Source organism: Notamacropus eugenii, chromosome 4, assembly GCF_028372415.1.
Source record: "Notamacropus eugenii isolate mMacEug1 chromosome 4, mMacEug1.pri_v2, whole genome shotgun sequence".
Taxonomy (NCBI): domain Eukaryota; kingdom Metazoa; phylum Chordata; class Mammalia; order Diprotodontia; family Macropodidae; genus Notamacropus; species Notamacropus eugenii.
Window position 1 is genome coordinate 98,682,459 of NC_092875.1, and position 19,211 is coordinate 98,701,669.

At 36.8% G+C, this 19,211-nt stretch overlaps 1 protein-coding gene across 1 annotated transcript in view; it reads left to right on the plus strand.

Annotated features, from left to right (window-relative positions):
* Positions 1-19,211, plus strand: part of COL22A1 (collagen type XXII alpha 1 chain) — a 627,027-nt gene that overhangs the window by 538,401 nt on the left and 69,415 nt on the right. Inside the window, exon 48 of the mRNA XM_072602989.1 lies at positions 18,720-18,773. Within this exon, the coding sequence (XP_072459090.1) occupies positions 18,720-18,773 (54 nt within the window). The remainder of the gene's footprint in view (positions 1-18,719; positions 18,774-19,211) is intronic.

Below are 19,211 nucleotides of genomic sequence, written 5' to 3' on the forward strand. Positions count from 1 at the left end.
GTGAGGAAACTGAAGCTTATGGGGGAGAACTGACTCTTTAGTTCATAGTATACATCTTCTAAAGCATCATAACCAGGATTCAAATCCACATCTCCTGATTCTAAGCCCTTTGTGTATTCTTACATATTGGGCTACCTCTCTGGAACATCCTATCATCCCAAGAAAGACTTCCCTACAGCCAAAAAGAATCCTTTCCTTATATATAACATACATTTTCACACTTGATTATATCTCACTGAGTTCTTTATTTAAGTGGCCTTTTATTGATCTTTAGTTGTTGACTTATATCTTCTTTTCCAGCAAGACCATAAGCAACTTGAGGGTAAGAACTTTGTCCTCTGTACCCTTTTTATCTGCCAGGGCATCCACTGTGGGTGGAGACACACTTGCTGCAATTGATAAATATAATAGAATCATAGAATCCAAGAGCTTAAATATTCCTCAGAGCCCATTTTATCTAAATTCCATGTACCACAATTTTAGTGATGACTGTCAGGCATAGCCCTCTGGGAAAAAATTGTAAAATCAGACAAATTTGCCTTTGCAGGTCTAGAATTATAGTGTAATAAACACTACCTGAGTTTAAAGCTGGAATGGAACCTTAAAAATCATCTTCTCTTACCAGAGGAGGAAAATGAAAAGGACTCATTCAAGGACACCTAGGCAAAAAGTGTCAGAGATGAGATTCAGAAAGAGGCCAGCTTCCTTTTTCATTGTATCTACAGTTTCTTGATAGTTTCTGTGGAATCGCCATTTGGGAAAGAGCCTCATTCGTCACCTAGTTCAACCTGGTTTGAAACTTCCTTTATAATAGCCTTGTTAAGTGTTTATCCAAACTTAGCAATGGGGAACTTTCTAACTGAAGTCAGTCCATACACACACACACACACACACACACACACACAAATATGTATATATATATATATATATATAATGTGCATAGATAGGTAGTGGCATCATACCTTTAAAATTATGTAGAATATTTATTTTTTATACTTTAATTAGAAAGTATTTTAAGTACTTTATCTTACTTAATACACACAGAATTGTAGTTTCTGCTAATCTTGTTTCCATGAGGAAACTAAAACACGAGGTGGAGAAATGTGTCTAAGATGGTAACAGCTAGTAAATCGTTTGAAAACTATTGTGTAAAACAATTAGACAGCTGAGTTTTAGCAAATTCTTACATGTTGAATGACTAGATGTTAAATCAAACCTGTGTACTGTCATACTCTACATATCAGAGTGTACTTACAAGTATGAGTGTAGCAAAGAATCACAGAATTAGAATTTGATGAGATCCCAGCAGCTATCTAGTCCAACTCATACTTAAAAAAAAAAAAAAAAAAAGATGTCTTCTAAAACAGCCTTGGCAAATCTTATAGAAAGCTCACCTCGTCTTAATTCACCACATTCCTCATTTGGACACCCATAGTTATTAATAAATTTTTCTTATGTTGAGCACAAATCCCTATAGTTTCTGGTCATTGGTCCTAGATCTGAATATGACTCTGAAAATATTCAGAAGACAGGGATAATTTTTCTGCTGATCTTTCCCTTCTCCAGGACAAATATTCTAATTTCTTCCACCCATCCTCATATGGAATGGGATACAGTTTTCCTCCCTTGTTCTCCTGTTTGCCCTCCTCTCAATACCTCAGTTTATTTATTATCTTCCTATAATAAAGTGGTAGCCCTGAAAACAATACTGCATTTATAATCTGATCATGACAGAGCATATTTAGACTTTCTTATCCCTGGTCTTGAACATCGTACCTGTCTTAATACAGCCTCTCAAGAACCCATTGGTTTTGTTTTGGTGTTTTAATTTTCCCTGAGATACAAAATCTAATTTCCTTCCTTCTTTCCTCCTGTATACATTCATTCATCTATTTCTTTGTTAATTCATTTATTATTTTTAATTTCGAAATTATTTTTCAATTATTTAATTTAATTATTTTGAATAAAAATTATTAATTCATTCATTCATCTATTTGTTTATTGATCATCATCTTGGAAGACACACAAGAAGGCAAAAATTTCCCATGAATATCCAAAGTATAATGGGCAATTTATTGTATGTTATTCTTTCTTTCGGTAGTCATCAGCAATTGTGAGGCTAGACTGACTGGAGGATTTTTTTTTTTTTTGAGTGCAATAGGTCATCTCACTGAATTTCACTGAGGCTGCTACTCTTGGTTACTATTCCATCCTCTAAAAATGCCTGTGTTGAAACAAATCAATTATACAGATAAGGAGTTTTACCCCCATGTGTCCATTGTTTTCCACATCAGCCTCATGATGTCACATGAAGGCTGATATCTTGGAGATCCTCTTCCATCTTTGTCCCTTTAAAATTCTATTTCAGACTCATCTTGGATTTTTTAGTTCCCTAGTCTGTCAGGAAAACTTCTCTTCATTCATGAGTCCCCAACGCTCACAGTCTCAGATGCCAGCTTTGAATCCTCCCTAATCCTAATCACTCACATCTAGTCTATTTCCAAATTTTATTCATCTGTCCCCACCATTCAATTTAATTCAACCAGACTTAAGCATCTACTGTGGGCAAGGTACAGTTCTAAGTCCTATAAATACTAACACAGAAATGAAAGTCTTTGCCTTTAAGTAGCTTACATTTTATAATTAAAAAAATAAAATGTCCTCGTCTGTCCTTTGAATTCACATACTTTACATAATAATAGGTAGCATTTGTAAAGCACTTTAAATGTTTGTTCCTAACAAGCCTATTAGATATTAGAGGTGTTATCTCCATCTGACAGAAGAAAACACCGGTTTAGCAAGGTTAAATGACCTGCCCCAGGACACACAGCTGGTAAGTGTTAGAGCTGAGATTCAAATCAAGGACTCTCTGGATTCTAGCCAGGTTAAGAATCTCTCCTACTCCTCTGGGACAAGGGCAGGCAAACTATAGCTGAGGGTTGCCTATAGGTCTGTGAGCTAGAACTGTTTTTACATACAATTTTATTAAATATTATATTTAATATTTCCACCCATTTGTGGAAGAGTCTCACAACTGCTGATGACCACATAAACAAATATTTAATATTGCATATTAAATATTTTATAATATATTATATTACTATGTTATGTAGTATAAAATTTAATATTTTATAATATTATATTCAAAAAAGAAAAACAACTGAGCCTTATTCTTAGTTCCTAAAGACCTTACAAAAACTTGTAGCAGTTTGCCTTTGGCTCTGGGACCACAGTTTGCTGACCTCTGTTAGAATGTTGCTCTTGTCAAGCCTACTGTCATAATGTTAACTCAGATTCTTATTATTCCCCATTTGGACTACTGTAATATCCTCATTGCAGGTCTCACAACCTTCAGTCTCTCTCCAAGAATCTGTCTTTCACATCCTATCTGACTTAATCTCTAATTAGATCACTCCTTTGCTCAAAACCTTGTAATGACTCTCCATTGCCTTCTCATTAAAATTCATATTCCTTAGCTTAGCATTCAAGACTTGTTTCAAATTGGTCCCAAATTACTTCTCTAGGATTATCTCGCACCTCATTTATTCTGTGATTTTGCGAAATTGGATCTTCTCCCTGCCCCTCCCCCTGAATTTGTTCTCCTACCTCAGTGCCTTTGTCCGCATTATCCTCCTCCAACTTCCATCACCACCTTTGTGTCTTACCCATCCTTCAGTGTTCATCTCAAACCCTGCCTTCTCTGTTAAGCCTTTCCTATCTGCCTTCATTAAATGTGTTCTCTTCATCTGATCTTACTTAAATATCAGAACTGTGTTCACTTTTACTAGTTTTCTTGAAGGCAATTGATTCCAAGCAAGTCATTTAATGAGATAGCATAGTGAAGAAAGTAGTGCTAGGATAAATAAAACTGCAATGCACTCTTCCACAGGTGAACATACCATTAATAATAAGAGAAGATGCACATAGAAACATTTAGAGAAGAGAGTATATTTCAAAATCTCATGTGGTCAAGCGATATGGGGGGTAGCACAAGGCAGTATATTTTGATGGGGCACGCTTTGAAGCAGCAATTCACATTGACTCATTCATGTGATGTCTTCATGCCGCTCGTGCTGGACCTGCTCATTACTGATTGGTTCCCCATTGAGCCACTTAATAATAACTAATTATAACTAACATTTATATAACTCTCTATGACAATAATTATCTCATTTAACTCTAGGGTTCACATAGTTCTTTCATCTTCAGCTTTAAGGAATTTATTTTGGACAGTTATAAATTTGGTCACAATTGCTCCAAGTCTCTAGTTAGGAAAATTCTTAACATTTAGGCAGAGTTTGATCTCTCTACCTGTGGTTTATGTTTGTATCTATAACTCTTTTAAACCTGGCGTCTTTGAGGTTGAGGCAAAATTTGGTGTACTGGAAACATTTGCAGAATAAAACAGTAGATTATGTCATAGTATCTATCTGTGAATAGATAGACACTGGGAGGAGAAGTTAGTAAAAGAGTTGACCTTTTCTTGCCGCTTCCTTCATCCTGGGTCTTTTGCTCTGATATGGCTATAGAGCTGATGGTTCTCTTGGATATCTCTCTTCTTTATCACAGCTCAGTTCTTCCTTTGTTCCTCAGAGAAATGCTGGAAATGCCATGCTGCTCCAAACTCTTGAATCGGAACCCTCAGAATCATTCACTGTGGGTTCTGAGATTATTTCTTTTTTTATACAAATTGCCTAGCTCATGACACAGTGGCTCTGATTGATTTGTGTTGGTGTATGGACCCTCTTCACACTCAGTTCTAGTCATCTGATTCAATAAAAGTTAAGGTGTCAGAGACAATGTTTCAACTCTACCCTTACATTTATATAGCATTTTAATGTTTGTGAAGTGATTTGCAAATATTATCTCATTTTATCCTCACAACAAGCCTAGAAAGTAGCTGCTATTATCCCCATGTTAAAGATGAGGCTACTGAGGCAGGCAGAATTTATGTGACTTGCCCAGGGTCATGCAGTTAATAAGTGACTGAAGCAGTGCTTGAACTGAGATTTTCTGACCATAGTCCAGTATTCTATCCATTACGCCATGTAGCTGCCTCAACATACCCCATAATATCTTTTTCTTGAGGGCCTTCTCTCCCTCTCCTGTCTTCTTCCCTTCTCCCCCTCTCTTTCTTCTTTCTCTCTTTTTCCCCTCTCTTAACCTCCCTCTTTTTTCCATTGCTTTTATCACATTAGGAAGGTCACTTAAAATCCATGGGCCTCAGTTTCTTCATGTAGAAAAGTAAAAGGTTGGGCTGGGTACCCACTGGTGTCCCTTCCAGCTTATGACCTATTATGCTACTTCTTCTTTATAAGGTGAAGCATGATCTCTGCCTTCTTTCTTTCAGCTTAGATCCCAGAACTTAATATTCATATCTTTTAGTGCTTAAAAGAGACCCATTCACACACAAAGTTATTGGACTGGAAAACACTCTCAGATGTTATCTCTCTATAGATTAGTCAGCGCTAAGAATCTTAACTCTATGTAACTTTTCTCTCCTCAATGAGAGGGAAGTCTGCCACGTCTCAACATCTTGCCCTCCGTATGTCAAACTTTTGGAACACAGAACAGGTTGGCTGCTAACGAGAGCCCTCAGGTATTCATTTAATGCATCTTTGAACCTACTTCTTTTGACTAATAGGATCAATGTCTATGTTTCAAGCCTCTTTCTATCTTAGGAGGTACCCTTTAACTTCAATCAGTGACTGATTGACAATCTGCCTTCTCCTCAAGTTACTTCAGAAGCTTGCTTTCAACAAACTGCAAAAGGTTGACTGCAATGAAGGCGCTAGGTTTTCCTCAAGCTTCCCAAATCCTTTGTATCTCCTGTGCAAAAGAATCTGATCCAAGCACAAAAACTCAGCTAAACAGGCAAGCTACTACTGCTAACAATAATAATAATAGCATTTACATAGCCATTGCTATGTGCCTGCCACTATACAGTTATTAGCACGTTGGGTCCTCACAACAACCCAGGGATGTATGTACTGTTATTGACTTGCCCAGAATTGCACAACTAGTAAGTGTGTGTGGCTGAATTTGCCTCAGGTCTTCCTAGACTGCAGGCCTGATGCTCTATCCACTGTACTATGTAGCTGCCCCCTTATCTTTTTCTTGACTTCTTTTTTGTCTTGATGATGTATAGTATATATTTGCAGCTATTAGTCACCCAATCTTTGAGTCACCATTTATTATATTTGTTTACATGCAAATGAATTCCTATTAGACTACTGCATAGGTAAAGTCAAGTCAGCAGGCATTCATTAAACACTTACTATGGGTCAGGTATCATGCTAAGTATTGCTGTTGCTGAGTCAATTCAGTCTTGTCCAACTCTTCATGACCCCAGCTTGGCTTTTCTTGACAAGGATACTGCAGTGGTTTGCCATCTTCAAACTGGGTCAAGTGACCACCATGCTAGGAGCTAGGGATACAAAGAAAAGCCAGGACATCCCTGTCCTTAAAGATTTCACATTCTAGTGGAGGAATCAACATGCAAACAATTTTGAACATGCAAGAAGGTAATTGAAGGTAATCTCAGGGGGAAGACTAAAATGAAAGAGAAGCCAGAAAGGCTATTTTCAAAGGTGAGATTTTAACTGAGAGTTAAAGGGAGCCATGGAAGTCAGGAGTTGGAGATAAGAGAAAATATTCCTGGCATGGAGGAGAGCCAGTGAAAAAGCATGGAGTCAGAACAGTGTGAGGAACAAAAAGGAAGCTGCTATCCCTGGATCACAGCGCATATGGAGAGGAGTAACACTGAAGAAAACTGGAAAGGTAGGAGGGGAAGGTTATAAAAGGCTTAAAAACCAAACAAAATATTGTATATTGTAATCAGGAGGCAATAAGGAGCCACTGAATTTTGAGTAGGGGGATGACTTGTACCTTAGGAAGATAACTGGTAGCTGAACGGAGGATGGACTGGAATGGGGAGAGATTTAAGACAAGGAGACCAACCATCAGGCTATTGTACTAATCCACTTGTGAGGTGATGAGGAAAGTGCCAGAGGAGAGAAATGACGTATATGAGAGATATTGGGAAGATAGAATTGACAGGAGTTGCCATGAAAATCAGCCTATGCCTTATTTATTTTTTAATTTTCCCCAGTGCTTAGAACAGTCTAACGGCCGACTACAATAAAATCTTAAATGGTTATATCTGAAAAATGTCTTGAAGCATGGTATTATTATTCAGTATTTGTTAAATGAATTAATGAACACTAATTCAATGAAAATGTTAATTCAAAGAAAACTTCCCTCCTGAAGCAAGATCTCAGGGACAAATTTCTGCATCATCTTTGGAGTATATATAATTTATCAGCAGTCCAATTCTTGTGAAATCCTGATGACCACATGGATATTTATGCTGGTGATTCACCAGCTCAGAACTATCTTTGCCACAATCTATCTCCCCTACTTAGCAGCTCATATCTCATATCTCTGAGCCCTTTGGACGTTAATGTTGTTGCCCATTAGGTAACTGCCTCCTAGGGTGTTCAAGAAGTGTAAAACACTGACTTTAAGATTTAAAGGGTTTGGAGATAGCTGCCATTGTGGTAATTATAGTCCAAGTCAAGTGGGAGGAAGAAGTAAGATCCTAATCAGAATGATGACCAGAAGGGATTGTAACTTTCCAGAATTGGAAATGAAAGCTCTTTTCCAGATTGCACATAGCAATTCCTTTTTTTTTTTTTTTTTTTAGAAGTTCAAGCATCATATTTCCCACTGTCCTGGTATACTGTCCATAAAAGAGTCAAACAATTAGGATGAAGGAGGAGTTTTATTCTTTTTTTTTCTTTTATCCCCAAATTTATTTATTTGTTTACAATTTTCAACAATCACTTCTATAAGTTTTTAATTTTCTCCCCTTCCCTCCCCCTTCCCTCTTCAAGACAGCATGCAATCTTATATGGGCTCTACACATATGTCCTTATTAACATTTTCACATTAGTCATGTTGCATAGAAGAATTAAAATGAATGGGGGAAAGCATGAGGAAAAACTAAACAAAACCAAACATAACGAAAGAGAAAATAGTCTGCTTCATTCTGCATTCTGACTCCATAGTTCTTTCTCTGGATGTGGATGGCATTTTGCATCATGAGTCTTTTGGAAATGTTTTAGGTCCTTGCATTGCTGTGAAGGGCTAAGTCTATCAAAAATTGTCCTCACACACTGCAGCTGTTACTGTGTATAATGTTCTCCTGGCTGTGCTTGCCTCACTCAGCATCAGTTCATGTAAGTCTATTCAGGTATTGCTTAAGTCTGCCTGTTCGTTATTTCTGATAGCACAATGGTGAGAGGCAGCTAGCTGGCACAGTGGATAGAGTACCAGTGCAGGAGTCAGGAGGACCTGAGTTCAAATCTCACCTCAGACACTTGACCCTCACCAGCTGTGTGACCTTGGGTAAATCACTTAACCCCAATTGTCTCATCTTGGGTCATCTCCAGTCATCCTGATGAATATCTGGTCACTGGACTCAGATGGCTCTGGAAGAGAAGTGAGGCGAGTGCAAGTCATGTCATGATTTCTCTGATGGCATGGTCTTCTTTGGCAATGAAGGATGAACACACTTTTACCTGATAGCACAATGGTATTCCATTACTTTCATATACCACAACTTGTTTAGCCATTCCCCAGTTGATGGACATCCCTTCAATTTCCAGTTCTTGGCCACCACAAAGAGCTGCTATAAATATTTTTGTACATGTGGGTCCTTTTCCCATTTTTATGATTTCTCTGGGATACAGCCCTAGAAGTGATGTTGCTGGGTCAAAGGGTATGTACATTTTTATGCCCTTTGGGCATAGTTCCAAATTGCTCTCCAGAATGGTTGGATCAGCTCCACCAACAATGAATTAGTGTTCCAACTCTTCCACATCTTCTCCAACATTTATCATTTTACTCTTGTAATGTTGGCCAATCCAATAGGTGTGATGTGGTACCTCAGAGTTGTTTTGATTTTCATTTCTCTAGTCAATAGTGATTTAGAGCATTTTTTCATATGACTGTAGATATCTTTAATTTCTTCCTCTGAAAATTGCCTGTTCATATCCTTTGATCATTTATCAATTGAGGTATTCTTGTAAATTTGACTTAATTCTCTATATATTTTAGAAATTAGGCCTTTATCACAGACTCTAGTTATAAAAATTCTTTCCCAGTTTTATGCTTCCCTCCTAATCTTCGTTGCACTGGCTTTTTTGTGCAAAAACTTTTCAATTTAATGTAATCAAAATTATCCATTTTGTATTTCATAATATTCTGTGTCTCTTGTTTAGTCATAAATTTCTTCATTCTCCATAAATCTGACACATAAACTATTCCTTGCTCCCCTAAGTTGTTTATAGTATCATCCTTTATACTTAGATCGTGTACCCATTTGGACTTGAGAAGTTTTATTTTTAAACAATATGATAGAGAATGTTAGAGATTAAAAACACTTTAGAGCATAGAAGGTAAGATGAGAGAAAAGAGAATTTTAGAACAGGAAAAGGACTCTGGAACATGTTGTTCAGAATGTTAAATCTGGAAGAGACCACAGAGGAGAGAATCATAGAAAAATATATCATCAAATGTTCAGAATAGGAAAAAAACTTTTGAACATAGACTATTAGAACTAAAAAGGACTTTACAGTATTGAAGAGCAAGATATAATTACTCTTGCATTGGACAGTCCTCCAAATACATGAAGATGGCTGCTGCACTGCACTAATTCTTCCCCTGATAAACATCCCTACTTCCTACAACCAAGCCTCATACAATAGGGTTTCAAGGTTCCTCCCCTTCTTAGTTATCGAATTCTTCATTACAAGCTCCAGTTTATCACTTCTCCTCTCAAAATGGCCTTCCCAGAAATGAACATACAGTTCCAGGGGTGAACTGCCTAGGGAGATGAGACCCTTTTTTCCTCCCCTTTTCAGTACTCAACACTATCTTACCAGTGCCAAGGCTGTCCACCTCAAGCACTAAATATAAAGCAGGAGAAAAAAATACAGAACTTGGGGGAGGGGAGAAAACGGAAAAAGAACAAACATTTATTAAGCACCTACTATGTGTCAAGCAATATGTTAAGCAATTTACAAATATTATCTCATTTTGTCCTCGTAACAAATCATCACAGGTTATCTTACCTAGAGAAGAAAAGACAAAGTTATTTTATGTATTTGAAGGACTGTCATGTGTAAAAGTAGTTAAATCTTTTAAATCTGTATTACAAAGTCCTTTCCAATTCTAACATTCCATGTTCCAGTCTGGGAGAGAAAGGTGCCATTATGATCCCCATTTTACAGATGAGAAACTCAAGCCAACAGAGGTTAAGTGATCTGCCCAGAGACACACAGTTAGTAACTCAGGCTGATTCTGGGTCTAACTCTCTATCCATGGAGCCACCTAGATGCCTTATGAAGTTGTCCATCTAAGAGGCAGAAAAAATTATGTCACTTAGAAGGTTAGGAAAATAGTAGTGACTACTCAAATTTATTTCATTTTAAAAGTTACAAAGGACTTTTACCCACAGCAGGCCTGTGAAATAATTGAATAAATTAAGACCCAGAGAATTTAGCTGACCCAAACAGTAGCAGCTAGTTTTAGAGCTAGAACCTGAACCCACATTATCTGATTCTAAGAGTGAGTATATTTGGTTTAAGGTTCTGGCTGCACCACCACATGAAAATATACAGTAGTACTTGGAAATGCAAATCTTAATCCTAATTGTTGTTCAGTCATCTCAGTTATGTGCTTCTCTTCATGACTTCATGTGGAATTTTCTTGGCAAAGATATTAGAATGATTTGTCATTTCCTCCTCCAGCTAATTTTTTCCAGATGAGGAAACTGAAGCAAATAGAGTTAAGGAACTTTCCTAGGATCACACAGCTAATAAGTGTCTGATATCAGATTTAAAGTTAGGAAGTTATGAGTCTTCCTGACTCTGGGCCCAGCACTCTACTGCATCACCTACTTAAAGACATATGGATAAAGCCATTATAGAGAGAGGTGAAGCTTTCCTGGGTAGGTAGAGTAGTATAAGTTTGTCACTGAGAGTGAGTTGTATCTGGGGGATGATTTACTTCTCTTGAACAACAAGTGTAGCCCAGATATGGGTCTTTCACTGCCTTTCATGGTGGTCATGGAGCAAAGAAAATTTCCATTGGCTTGAAATGAAGGTTGAAACCTACTTTTCTCATTCGCTAAATAAGTTGAGTACAAAAAGAAATTTTGAACACACACACGCACACGCACACACACACACATACACACACACACACACACACACACACACACACACCCCAAAAACAAAACGAAACAAAAAAACCCAATGATTCTCCTTTGAGGAAATTGTCCTAAATAGCTTAGGTTGCTATAAGATCATTTCATTTCATTGAAATTTCAGGAGGTACATACACATAGTCTGGCACCAGCACTTGTGTATTTCTAAACAATAGAAATGATTACAGGAAGGAAGAGGTGGAGGGAGTGGGGATTTTTACTAATTGTTTTATTTTTCTTTTCTTGTAGCCACCTTTCTTCTCCTTTCATCTCAACACAAAGCTTTTCCATTACAATCCCTTTACAAAGCCATTTTGTAAGCTGTACAGAGTGCTGGGGTTTTGACTTAGAACCACAAAATGTCAGAGATCATCTACCCCAGTTGCCATACTAATGCCTCATGTAATGTGATTTTTAGTATTTAATGTTACATAGGACCTTAGAAAACATTTTATCTGACTCATTTTAGACCTATATAGATTAACTCCATGGTAACAAATGGTAGGAATGGAGTGGGAACTTAGAGCTCTTCTACACTGTCTTCTCTCTCTTCATACCACATTCCATCTTTTGTCAGTGTCTGTCCCACCCTAATACCTATGTGACATTGGGTAAATCATTTTATTTCTTTGGGTCCCATTTCCTTATCTGTAAAAGGAGACCATCATGATGGTCTGTGATGATCCTATCATCCTTTCATCTAACATCTGTTTAAATACCTCTAAAGATAAGGAGCTACCTGCCTAAGAAGACAGACTGTGCAAATTTTAGAAAGTTCTTTTTTATTAATGTTATGTGCCAGGCATTAAGGATTCAGAACAAAGTTCTTTTTATTCAGGAGATATCTGACTTCTTGAAAACAACCAGAACAACAATAATAAAAGTATCAATAAAAACTTACATTTATATAACATCTTAAGGTTTATAACACTTTACTCACAGTGACACCATGAAGTAGGTAAGTAATTGATTATTCTGCTTTTTCTCTCAGAAGCTACACAAAATAAAGCCAATACCTTTTTCACATAACAGATCTTCAGATATTAAAAAGAATCATCCAAAACTAAGCCATTTTTTCTTTAGGTTAATACATACCCATTTCCTTTAACCCATTCTTTTATGAATCAACATTTCCTGGGCGTATCCTAGTTTATCATTTTCCCCTTTTAAATGTGAGCTGAAAGAAATCTTAGAAATTTTTTAGTCTAAAAACTCATCTTACAAATGAGAAAACTGAGCCTCAGTGAAATCAAGTGTTTTATCAAGGTTGCACAGTAGTTGAAGGACAAGTCTAGGTCTTCTTATCCATATCCCTGCGTTCTTTCTGCTCTGTATGTTTTGTTCTGCTTTCAAAAGACCCATAACACTGAATGTACATTATAATTTCAATCATTTTTGTTGTGATATAGCCTTTGCACAGGGCATCCTTTGTAATACTAACAGACATTTTGGCCAAACATGTCCAGAGTCCAAGTGAGTATGGTTCCTTGCTAATGGCACAGTTCCCTAGATGGTCCTGTTCAGAGAAAGGATGGTGCTGATTTTATGAAAAAATGTTTATTTATTATATAGACCTTAATGTAAAAGAACATTTCTTTATATAAAGCAGAGCATATAAAGATAATTTTATATGAAACCAAGGCTCTCCATCTTAGTGATTTTTTTAAAGTATTTACAAAATTCTACATAAATTATTTCAAAACTTGTCCTTCTTGTCTGTGGCTCCTCCTAAGCTATCTTCTGTCCTCTTCTCTGCATGGTAAAACACATTATCATGGCCCTATTTTTTTTTATATCTCTATTACTACTTCCCCTTAGGGGAGGGAAGGAGAGGCAGAAACAGAGTTAAAAAAGAAAAAAACGTAGAAAATATGCCAAATCAAGAAAAACGAATACTAACAGTGGTCATATTAAAATGTATGTCTCTTTCTGTACCTTGCATACAGGAAGGCTTTGCCAAGCTTGCTTAATTCTAGTACATTCACTCCTAATTAGTTCCTAGAATTCTTCTATTAACTTATTTGTTCTTTTTTGTTTGCTTGTTTCCATTAGATTGTGGAATTCCTTGAGGGGAGAGAATATCTTTCACCTCTTTTGCCCCATTACCATACCCCCTAGCACTTAGCACAGTGCATGGCATATAATAGGTACTTAATTAGTTATTAATTAATTACTTGATTATTGACTGTTTCCATCATCTCTTTGTCTTTGAGTAATATGTTTAATTAAAGGTACTCTGGAGACCAGGTCATTGTCTTAATCAAACAATTCTTAAGTCTTTTGTAGTTCTTTTTCTTCTTTTGCAATGTTGCTGTCCACATACACTGTTTTCCTGATTCTGCTCATTTCACTTTGTATCAGTTCATAGCATGAAAAATTCTCTGAAAAAATTTCTTCCATAATTTCTTATTATGCAATAATATTCCATTATATTCATATAAAATACTGTTTTGCCATTGTCCAATTATCTAAGAGGCAGTCTAAGACATTCCCTTAGATTTAGTTATTATCTCCCTCCATTTTTTTAACTTCTTCTTTCAGTTTGATGTATTTAGACACCAAGCTGATCATGTGTTTGTGTGTGTCCATTGTCTATTGTCAATTCTGAAATAAGAATGAGGTTCATTTAATGCCTACGTCCCACACTCTGTCCTCAAGGTCTGCCCTCAATATTTTTCTTCACACGTGCCACAATTATTAAAAAGCAAACAGTTCTTTCCAATTGTTAAAATAAGTTTAGCTTTCCAGGATTTTTTTAGGCACTTGCATTAGTATTTCAAAGTTCCTAACTCATCTGGCCTTTTCATCAGTAATCCATGAAAATTCTCAGTCTTGTTAAAGGTCCATTTTCTCCCCAGCAGGATTATACTCTGCCTTGCAGGGTAAGTTATTCTTGGTTTTAATTACATACACACACACATACACACACACACACACACACACACACATATATATATGTATATACATACATACACACATTTATATGTATATATATATATTTTTCTTTTGAAATTTTGTATCCTGCCGTCTCTTTTCATTTTTAGGCTTCTGTGATACTGGCCATAGTTTCTTAATATTTAAACTCTTTTCCAGTTCAAAATAAAAGACATTTTCTTTTGTATGAGGGCTCTGGAATTTGGCTATGCTATTCCTGAGATTTTTCCTTTTTGGTTTACTTTTAAGAGGTCATCGATAGATTCTTTCTTTCCATACTGTGCCCTCTATTTCTAATTGATCTGGACAATTTTCATTTTTATTATTTCTTGAAAAAATGTTGTCTTGCCAGGTTTTTCTGAGAGCATCCTGCTCATCATTTCTTAAAGCACAATAGTATTCCATCACAATCATATACAGCAACTTGTTCAGCCATTCCCTAATTGATGGACATCCCCTCAATTTCTAACTCATTGCCACCACTAAAAGAACAAGATACAACTTCACCAACAGTACATTAATGTTTTAGTTTTCCCACAGCCCTCCAACATTTGTCATTTTCCTTTTCTGTCATATTAGCCTATCTGATAGGTATATGGTGGTAGCTCAGAATTGTTTTAATTTTCATTTTTCTAATCAATAGTGATTTAGAACATTTTTTCATATAACTATAGATAGCTTTGATTACTTTGTCTGAAAACTACCTGTTCATGTCCTTTGATTGTTTATCAGTTGAAGAATGGCTCTTATGTCTATTAATTTGACTCAGTTTTTCTTTGTGTTTGAGAAATAAAATCTTTATCAGAGAAATTCACTATATATTTTTTCACAGTAATGAGTACCAGCAATGTATTTCCTCCTTCTTATTTCCCCCTCCCATTTATTCTACTCACTCTCTTTTTACTTTGCCCATTCTCAAACATGTTTTGCTTCTGACTTTTACCTCCTTTAAATGACCTCCCTTCTATCAGTGCCCCCTTTTCTCTTATTCCTTTCACCTCCTAGTTTCCAGTATGGTAAGATCAATTTCTGTGGCCAACTGAGTGTGTATGTTATTCCCCCTATGAGCCCTTTCTGATGAAAGTATAGTTTATGTGCTCTCCTTTCCCCTTCCTCCATTTCCTCCTCACTGTAAAATCTCTTTAGGACCTCTTTTATGTCAGATAATTTATCCCATTCTACCTCTCCCTTTCCCCTTCTCCTAGTACATTCTTCTTTCTCACTTCTTATTTCTTTTTTTTAGATAATCACACCATCCCATTCAACTCACACCTATGCTTTCTGTCTGTGTATATTCCTTCTAACTACCCTAGGAATGAGAGAGATTTTAGGAGTTACTAGTATTGTTTTACTATATGAGAATGTAAACAGTTTAATCTTATTGAATCCCTGATGATTCTTCTTTCCTATATACCTTTTTGTGCTTCTCCCGAGTTTTGTATTTGAAAGTCAGATTTTCTATTCAGCTCTGGTGTTTTCATCAGGAATGCTTAAAAGTCTTCTATTTCATTGAATAACCATTGTTTTCCTCTGAAGGATTATACTCAATTTTTCTGGGTGGATGATTCTTGCTCTTTTGCCCTCTAGAATATCATATTCCTGGCCCTCCATTTTTTAAACATAGAAACTGCTTAATCTTATGTTATTCTGACTCTGGCTATACAATATTTGAATTATTTCTTTTTGACTGCTTGCAGTATTTTCTACTTGATCTGAGAGCTCTGGAATTTGGCTATAATATTCCTGTTTGTTTTCATTTTGGTATCTCCTTAAGGAGGTCATCAGTGGGTTTCTTTCTATTTTACCCTCTGGTTCTAGAATATCAGGGCAATTTTTCTTGATAATTTCTTGAAATTAGAAAGAGACTTGAAAGAGAATTCTAGTCTCTTCTTGATCATAGCTTTCAGGTAGTCCAATAATTTTTAGATTATCTCTACTGGATCTATTTTAAAAGTCAGTTATTTTTTTTCTAATAAGATATTTCACATTTTCTTCCATTTTTTGATTCTTTTGATTTTGTTTATTTCTTTATATCTCATTAAATCATTAGCTTCTACTTGCCCAGTTCTAGTTTTAAGGAATTATTTTCTTCAGTAAGCTTTTGTACCTCCTTTTCCATTTGGCCAATTCTGCTTTTTAAGAAATTCTCTTCAGTGAATTTTTGTATATCTTTTTTCTATTTGTCCAGTTCTTCTTTCCAAGGTATTCTCTTCACTGAATTTTTGTGTCTCTTTTACTCTTTGGCCTATTCTGCTTTTTAAGATGTTAATTTCTTCAGTATTTTTTTTTCTGCCTCCTTTACCAAGTTGTTGACTCTTTTTTTCATGATTTTTTTCATCACTCTCATTTCTCTTGCCAATTTTTCCTGTACCTCCCTTACTTGAATTTTAAAATCTTTTTTAAGGTCTTCATGGCCAATTAACATTTTTCTTTGAGACTTTGGATGCAGGAGTTTTGACTTTATTTTCTTCTTCTGAGTTTGCATTTTTACCTTCCTTGTCACTACAGTAACTTTCTAAGGTGCTCTTTGAGAACAAAGGTAAAACTATTGTCAGTAATAATAGGAGCTGCTACACTGAGGGCCCTATTGGAACTGGCTAGTTGGGTGACACTGCTCCTTCTTCCTTCCTTCCTTCCTTCCTTCCTTCCTTCCTTCCTTCCTTCCTTCCTTCCTTCCTTCCTTCCTTCTTCCTTCCTTATTTCTTCTTTCCTTTTTTTCTTCCTCCCTTCCTTCTTTCCTTCCATTCTTCCCTTCCTTTTTTTTCATTCCTTTCCCTTCCCTTCCCTTCCCTTCCCTTCCCTTCCCTTCCCTTCCCTTCCCTTCCCTCTGTGTGCATAGGGTATCATATCTTTATCTGTAGGTGTTCTCTCCAAAGGAATATAAATTTTGATCACTGAAACCTTGCAAGTTATCTTGGGGTTTATGGGCTAGATTTTTTCTTAAAGACCATGCCTTGAATTCAAGTCACTCTGGCTCTCCTTGATTGGCCAACAGTAGGTCCCAGGTCAAGCCCCATATGGTGATAGTTTGTTCCCTGATTGACTCAGAGTGAATATAAATAGCTTTATTGTTTCTGTTTTAGCCAAAAATCCTGAAAGTGTTCCCTACCACATTTCTTTTCTTTTCTTTTCTTTATGATAGATAAAAGAGACCATCCTTTGCCTCATTTCTTGCCTATCCTTAATCCCTGAATGGATATTTGCTTGTTCGAATTGTGAACTATTATAGACCTTAGCTTAAAAAGTCCAAGGTCTCCCACTGCCTCCAGGGCCATCTCCAGTTGTACTGATTCATATTTTGCCACTGGACCCAGATGGCTCTGAAGGACAAAATAAGGCTGGTGATTTTGCACAGTCCTTCCTCACTTAAATTCAGTTCCTTAATGTCATCACATCACCTCCCTGGTGTCATGGTGCTCTTCGAGAACACAGGACAAACAACAAGAAAAAGTACCTTTCTATAGTCAAGATCTTTCTCTGCTTTGTGTTCATTTCCCCAGCCTATTTCTAGACTTTTAAGCCTTTGAAAAGGGGAGCTCTACCTACAGGGTAGAGAGTGCAGTGTCCCAAGCTTCAACTCTTTTGTGAAGCTATTTTCAGTGATTCTTCTAGGGGGTATGATCTAAGAAGATGACTGCTTTCCTGGCTTCTGCTCTTGTGTGTGAGCAACCTCAAGCACTCTTTTTTGCCCTGGAACTGTGAGGAGGGTCCCCACTCCATTGGAGCTACAAACTCTGGTGTGCTAGTGCTCCTCCTCACCCTGGGACTGCCACTCAGGACTGAGATCCAGATTCAAGTAGAAGGCAAGACAACAGAGTCCTGTCCCTGGTGCCAGCAATGGGACCCCTGTAAATCTCTTTCTGACCAGTTGTCCAGCCCTCCTTACCATTTGTAGACTGAGAGATCAGGAAACTGCGAGTGCCACCATTGATTCAGTCCCCCCCAAAGCCTGCTCCCAGTTTTCTGAAACCCAATCTACATTAATGCAGCCTGCACTGGACCACATTCCTTTCTTACCCTGGTGCAACACATTTTTCTTGCTGACCTTCTAACTTGTCTTGGGCTGGAAAATTGTCCCTCTCTGTCTTTTTACGGGTTCTGCCACTCTAGAATTGGTTTGTACTCATTATTTAAAGTTATTTGGAGGGGATTGGGGAAGAGCTCAGATGAGTCCCTGCCTTTACTCTGTCATCTTGGCTACAGCTTCCCTCCTTTGCAAATTGTATTGCATTTTTAAAATTGTTTTTATAAATGTATAAATAAGTACCTGGTAGGTTCTTACAAGTATTTCCTGAAATGATTTGACTTGAATCTTGGATTCCATGCAAATAGTGCTTCTACCTAGTGTCTTACTTTTTTTCCAGAGTTTTTTGTTTTGGTTTCTATTTTGATTTTGGTTGGTATATCCCTTTGGTAAGGAGAAGTCAACATTTTGGCAGATCAATAACCTATGTATATCTAGAGTGGTTCCAGTAAAAAAAAAAATCACTGATTGTTTTCTGATTCCTTTCAGGGCACTAAAGGAGAGCCAGGAAGAGATGGTGAGATTGGACAAAAAGGTGAACAGGTAATAACCTATTTCCTTCCTAATTTCATACTCATTCCCAGGAATCATCAACATTATTATCCTCCTCCACAAGACTACATTCCCAGTTTCCTCCTTAAAGGATAACTTCCTTTGACTAAGTTAGGAATAAAAATAACTATTTAACCACCTCCCAGCTTAAAAATCTTCCATACCTATTCTGCTTTCCACTGTTTGCCTAATTATCTTTAAAGATACTCCAAAAAAGTATCTTTTCTTATAAGGAGCTCCTCTCTAATTTTGTTGGGTTTCCTGGCTTAATCTGACCTTTGTCTGTCAAAGTGATATTTATTAAAGACATAAAAGATCCCCAGTTACTTGATCCACTTCTCAATTCAGTTCAGTTCAATCCCACAAACTATAAACATGACTCATCAGGCAGTTATCTTTGTCACAAATGAAATACAGCCTTTCAAGTTG